Raw genomic sequence first — 7,023 nt, forward strand, 5'->3', positions numbered from 1 at the left:
TTTCACTTTTTTCCACCATTCTCATAGTGGTTACATACTGGTTTTCAAATCTCATATTTGTATAAGAATGACTCCTTTTTTTTTTTTTTTTTTTGTCCTCTACAGTTTGTTGAAGCTGGGATGGTATTTGACCCAGAACATTTTAACTATATTGTCAAGCTCTTATACCAACTACAGGCTTCCCAACAAGAAATAAATGCAGTTCTGGAAATGAAATCCAAGTAAGTAAAGTCATTATAATTAAGGTTAAATTTTATATACATACATGTCATATATGTATTAGGGGCTTATAAAGGATGAAAGCAAAGCACTTATTTATCACTGTTCATATTCCAAACATCTAGATAGTGGCCCACTGTAAGCCTTTCTCCCATCTCTTGGCTATGTCCTAGTCACATTATCATTAGTCGGGCTGTCTCTAGACAGCCCTCCTGGTCAGCCTCACCAAATCTTTCTCTACCTGATTCATCTCAGTTCCTGGCACATCAAGTGTAAAAGGAATCCCTTATCCTCTGTTTCAGAACTAACTTAATTACGCCTGATGCACTCTCTTTGACGTGAATAATTTTTCTTTCTTTCATTTCTTTTCATGTTAGCTAAATAAAATACTTTAATGCCTCTTCTTCATTCTTTCTCTCTCTTGTTCACTTTCTCTTTGTAGCTTATGGGCATCCCAAGGCCTTTTTATTTGGAAACCTATGATAATTATGAGTAGTACCATAATATACCTATATTGAGAAAAAGAAAAGCCATGACTTTTACAGAAATTTTAATTAAACTATTACATACATAGTATTACTAATTGTAAGTATTTAAAGGAACCATAACTTTTCAATGAAATCATTTTTTAAAAAGTACAAATGATATTAACCAACAAAGTCCTTAAGAATGCCTAGAAAGGGAGGAGGAAAAAGATGGTGGAGGATTAGGGGACCGTATTTCAGCTGGATATCTACCAGACTATCCTGAACACCCATGAAATCATCCTGAAACGTAAGAAGATACATCTAGATATCTACAAACAAACATCTCCCGGCGCTGGGTACGAAGGTACGAAGCGGGGTACGAAGTGGGGTACGAAGCGGGGAGCCATGAATCTGCGCACAGATATCGGAAGATAGACGGAAGGGGGAGGGAGCTGCCGTGCTTAGGCGCTGGGAAGCAGAAGCCTCCTGCATTGGGGAGCAGGCTGAACTTGCAGACTGGTAGGCTCCGGGAAACCAGACTGAAACCGGGAGTTTGGGAACATGTGCACGAACCAGACTGAAACTGGGATCTCGGGAGCGCACGTGGGAACCAGGGGTGGCTGGCGGTGTTAGAAGCACAAAGGACAGAGACGTGCTGGCCCTGGGAGTGAGGACTGGGAGAACGGCTGTGGGGCACACAACCCGTGACGCTGCGGGTTTTTAGCAGCACTGACAGAAATGGACTTAGAGTGGCCAGGAGAGCTCAGTGAAAAGCAGACTGCGATCTCTCGGTTCTGAGACGGGCTTGGATATGGTCACTGCTGCTCTGACCCTCTGAAGAGTCACAGAAAGCTACCAGGGAAAGCTGCAGGAGAAGAAAAGCTTGGAAAAACTGGTTCTCACTGTGCCCATCCCCCCCCCACAGGGGACAGGGCAACTCTACCCAAACAGGGTTGCCTGAGTATCAGTGTGGCAGGTCCCTATCCAGAAAGCAGGCTGGAAAAACAAGAAGCCCACATCCCTAAGGTCCCTATAAAACAGGTGCATCATGCTTGGGTCCTGGTCAATAATTTGGGCTGTATATATCCCCGCAACCACACCTCATCAGAATGACAAGGAGGAGGAACCCCAACAAAGGAAAGAAACAGAGACTGAGGCCTCTGCCACAGAACTATTGGATATGGATATAACCAAATTGTCAGAAATGGAGTTCAGAATAACAACGGTTAAGATGATGTGTAGGCTTGAAAAAAATACCAATGAAAATATAGAATATCTAAGGGTGGAAATGAGAATGAATCTGGTGTAAATTAAGAATAGTAAGTTGTGGTCGATATACACAATAAAATATTACTCAGCTATCAGAAAGAACGAGTTCTCAACATTTGTGCAACATGGACAGCACTGGAGGAGATAATGCTAAGTGAAATAAGTCAAGCAGAGAAAGACAATTATCATATGATTTCTCTCATCTATGGAACATAAGAACTAGGAAGATTGGTAGGGGAAGAAAGGGATAAAGAAAGGGGGGGTAATCAGAAGCAGGAATGAAGCATGAGAGACTATGGACTCTGAGAAACAAACTGAGGGCTTCAGAGGGGAGGGGGTTGGGGGAATGGGATAGACTGGTGATGGGTAGTAAGGAGGGCATGTATAGCATGGTGCACTGGGTGTTATACAAAACTAATGAATCATCGAACTTTACATCAGAAACCAGGGATGTACTGTATGGTGACTAACATAATATAATAAAAAAACATTAAAATAAAAAAAAAAGAATGGTATGAATCAAATGGAATCTACACTGGATGCTCTGACGGCCAGGGTTAACGAGGAAGAAGAACCAATTAGTGAGCTATAGGATGAGATGTTAAGAAAGAAAGAGATGTGGCTTAAAAAACTCCACATTCAAAAAAAAAAGACTATGGGAGATTATTGACTCAATGAAATCTTCCAGTGTCAGAATCATCGGCATCCCTGAGGGGGTGGAGAAAGAGAGAGGTCTAGAAGAGATATTTCAACAAATTGTAGCTGGGAACTTCCTAATCTGGCAAAGGAAACAAGCATTTGTGTCGAAGAGGCAGAGAGGACCCCTCCCAAGATCAGTGAGAACAGACCAACACCACGTCATATAATAGTACAATTCACAAATCTTAGATCCAAGGATATAATCTTGAAAGCGGCTAGGGGGAAGAGATTCCTCACACACAGAGGGAGGAACATCAGAATAATGTCAGACCTGTCCAGAGGGACCTGACAAACCAGAAAAAGCTGACAAGACATATTCAGAGCACTAGGTGAGAAGAACGTGAAGCCAAGGATACTGTATCCAGCAATGCTGTCATTCAGAATGGATGGAGAGACAAGGACCTTCCAAGACCGGCAGAAACTGAAAGAATATGTGACCACCAAGCCAGCCCTACAAGAAATATTAAGGAGGGGTTCTATAAAAGTAAAAAGACCCCAAGAGTGATAACAGAAATTTACAATCTATAGAAACAAAGACTTCACAGGTAGCATGACATCATTAAAATCATATCTCTCAATAATCACTCTGAATGTAAATGGCCTAAATGCTCCCATAAATGCCACAGGTTTGCAGATTGGATAAAAAGATATGACCCATCCATATGCTGTCTACAAGAGACTCATTTTGAACCTAAAGATACATTCAGACTGAAAGTGAAAGGATGGAAGGAAAGGATTTCATACCAAGGGACCTCAAAAGAAAGCTGGGGTAGCAATTCTCATATCAGACAGATTAGATTTTAAACTAAAGACTGTAGTTAGAGATACAGAAGAACACTATATTATTTTTAAACGGTATATCCAACAAGAGGATCTAACAATTATAGACATCTATGCCCCCAAAAGGGGAGCAACCAGATACACAAGCCAACTCTTAACCAGAATAAAAAGACATATAGATAATAATACGTTAATAGTAGGGGACCTCAACACTCCACTCTCAGCAATAGACAGATCATCTAAGCAGAAAATCAACAAAGAAACAAGAGCTTTGAATGACATACTGGACCAGGTAGACCTCATGGATATAGATAGAACACTACACCCTAGAACAACAGAATACTCAGTCTTTTTGAATGCACATCGAACTTTCTCCAGAATAGACCATATACAAAACAGGTCTCAACCAATACTAAAATACTGAGATTATTCCCTGCATATTCTCAGACCACAATGCTTTGAAACTGGAACTCAGTCCCAATGAAAAATTTGGAAGAAACTCAAAGACCTCGAAACTAAGAACCATCCTGCTTAAGAATGATTGGGTAAACCAGGAAATTATTGAAGAATGAAGCAATTTATGGAAACCAATGAGACGAAAACACATCAGTCCAAAACCTATGGGACACTGCAAAGGTGGTCCTTAGGGAGAAATACATAGCCATCTAAGACTCACTCAAAAGACTAGAAAAAATCTAAAATGCAGTCTTTATATTCTAACCTTAGGAACCTGGGGATGGAACAGAAGAACAGGTCAAACCCACGATGAAAAGACGATTGATTAAGATTAGAGCAGAGATCAATGAATTAGAAACCAGGAGAACAGTAGAGCAAATCAACAAAACTAGAAACTTGTTCTTTGAAAGAATTAGTAAGATCGATAAGCCACTGGCCAGACTTATTCAAAAGAATAGAGAAAGGACCCAAATTAATAAAATTATGAAAGAAAGGGGAGAGATCATGACTAACACCAAGGAAATAGAAACAATCATTAGAAACTATTAACAACTATATGCCAATAAATTAAACAACCTGGAAGAAATGGATGCCTTCCTGGAAACCTATAAACTACCAAGACCGAAACAGGAGGAAATTGATTATCTAAACAGACCGATTAATCATGAAGAGATTGAATTAGTGATCAAAAACCTTCCAAAAAACAGGAGTCCAGGGCCTGATGGATTTCCTGGGGAATTCTACCAAACATTCAAAGAAGAAATGATACCTATTCTCCTGAAGCTGTTTCAAAAAATAGAAACAGAAGGAAAACTACCAAACTCATTCTATGAGACCAGTATTACCTTGATCCCCAAACCAGGCAAAGACCCCATCAAAAAAGAGAATTACAGACCGATCTCCCTGATGAATATGGATGCCAAAATTCTCAACAATATCCTACCTAATGGGATCCAACAGTATATTAAAAGGATTATCCATCACGACCAAGTGGAATTCATCCCTGGGACGCAAGGGCAGTTCAACATTCGCAAATTGATCAGTGTAATAGATCATACTTAGAAGAGACAAGAACCATATGATCCTTTCAATTGATGCAGAAAAAGCATTTGACAAAACACAGCATCCTTTCCTGATTAAAACACTTCAGAGTGTAGGGATAGGAGGTACATTCCTCAATTTAAAAAACCATCTATGAAAAGCCCACAACGAATATCGTTCTCAATGGGGAAAAGCTGAAAGCCTTCCCCTTGAGATTAGGCACATAACAAGGATACCCACTCTTGCCGTTATTGTTCAACAGAGTACTGGAAGTCCTAGCAACAGCAATGAGACAATAAAAAAGAATAAAAGGTATTCAGATTGGCGAAGAGGAAGTCAAACTCTCTTCGCAGATGACATAATGCTTTATATAGAAAACCCAAAACACTCCACCCCCAAATTACTAGAACTCCTACAACAATTCAGTAATGTGGCAGGATAAAAAAATCAATGCTCAGAAATCAGTTGCATTTCTATACAAAAACAATGAGACTGAAGAAAGAGCAATTAGGGAATTGATTCCATTTACAATAGCACCAAAAACCATAAGATATCTCGGAACAAACTTTACCAGAGAGGTAAAGGATCTGTACTCTAGAAACTACAGAACACTGATGAAGAAGACACAAAAAGATGGAAAAACATCCCATGCTCATGGATGGGAAGAATTAACATAGTTAAAATGTGTATGCTACCCAGAGCAACCTACACTTTCAACGCCATCCCAGTCAAAATACCAATGACATTTTTCAAAGAGCTGGAACAAACAATCCTAAAATTTGTGTGGCACCAGAAAAGACCCCAAATTGCCAAGGAAATGTTGAAAAAGAAAAACAAAGTTGGGGGCATCACAATGCCGGATTTCGAGCTGTACTACAAAGTTGTGATCATCAAGACAGCATGGTACTGGCACAAAAACATACACGTGGGCCAATGGAACAGAATAGAGACTCCAGAAGTGAACTTTCGACCTTATGGTCAACTAATCTTTGACAATGGAGGAAAAAAGCCACTCTCTTCAATAAATGGTGCTCAGAAAATTGGACAGCTATATACAAAAGAATGAAACTTGACCACTCTCTCACACAATATACAAAGACAAACTCCAAATGGATGAAAGACCTCAATGTGAGACAGGAATCCATCAAAATCATAGAGGAGAACATAGGCTGTAACCTCTTTGACATCGGCCACAGCAGCTTCTTTCATGACACGTCTCCAAAGGCAAGGGAAACAGAAGAAGAAATGAGCTTTTGGGACTTCATCAAGATAAAGTTTCTGCACAGCAAAGGAAACAGTCCTCAAAACAAAGAGACAACCCTCAGAATGGGAGAAGATATTTGCCAATGACACTACAGATAAAAGGCAAGATCTATAAGGAACTTCTGAAACTCAGCACATGAGAAGCAAATAATCAAATCAAAAAATGGACAGAAGATAGGAACAGACACTTTTCCAATGAAGACATACAAATGGCTAACAGACACATGAAAAAATATTCAACATCATTAGTCATCAGGGAAATTCAAATCAAAGCCACTTTGAGATACCACTTAACACCGGTTTGAATGGCAAAAATGGACAAGGCAAGAAACAACAAATGTTGGAGTGGATGTGGAGAAAGGGGAGCCCTCTTACACTGTTGGTGGGAATGCAAGTTGGTACAGCCCCTTTGGAAAACAATGTGGAGGTCCCTTAAAAGTTAAAAATTGAGCTACCCTGTGATCCAGCAATTGCACTACTGGGTATTTACCCCAAAGATACAGACGTAGTGAAGAGAAGGGCCATATGCACCTCAATGTTCATAGCAGCATTGTCCACAATAGCTAAACTGTGGAAGGAGCCGAGATGCCCTTCATCAGATGACTGGATTAAGAAGATGTGGTCCATCTATACAATGGAATATTACTCAGCCATCAGAAAGAACAATTACACAACATTTGTAGCAACATGGACAGGACTGAAGGAGATTATGCTAAGTGAAATAAGTCAAGCAGAGAAAGACAATTATCATATGTTTTCAATCATTTATGGAACATAAGAAATAGGAAGATCACTAGGAGAAGGAAGGGAAGAATGAAGAGGGGGTAAA

The 7,023-nt window shown here is 39.9% G+C and overlaps 1 protein-coding gene across 1 annotated transcript in view; it reads left to right on the forward strand.

Annotated features, from left to right (window-relative positions):
• The window catches only part of TOPAZ1 (testis and ovary specific PAZ domain containing 1), a 129,410-nt gene that overhangs the window by 71,381 nt on the left and 51,006 nt on the right, over positions 1–7,023 (forward strand). Inside the window, 1 exon segment of the mRNA XM_008711910.2 lies at positions 106–221. Coding sequence (XP_008710132.2) covers positions 106–221 — 116 coding nt within the window.

The sequence above is a fragment of the Ursus maritimus genome, unplaced genomic scaffold (genome assembly GCF_017311325.1).
Source record: "Ursus maritimus isolate PB19 unplaced genomic scaffold, ASM1731132v1 scaffold_20, whole genome shotgun sequence".
NCBI lineage: Eukaryota > Metazoa > Chordata > Mammalia > Carnivora > Ursidae > Ursus > Ursus maritimus.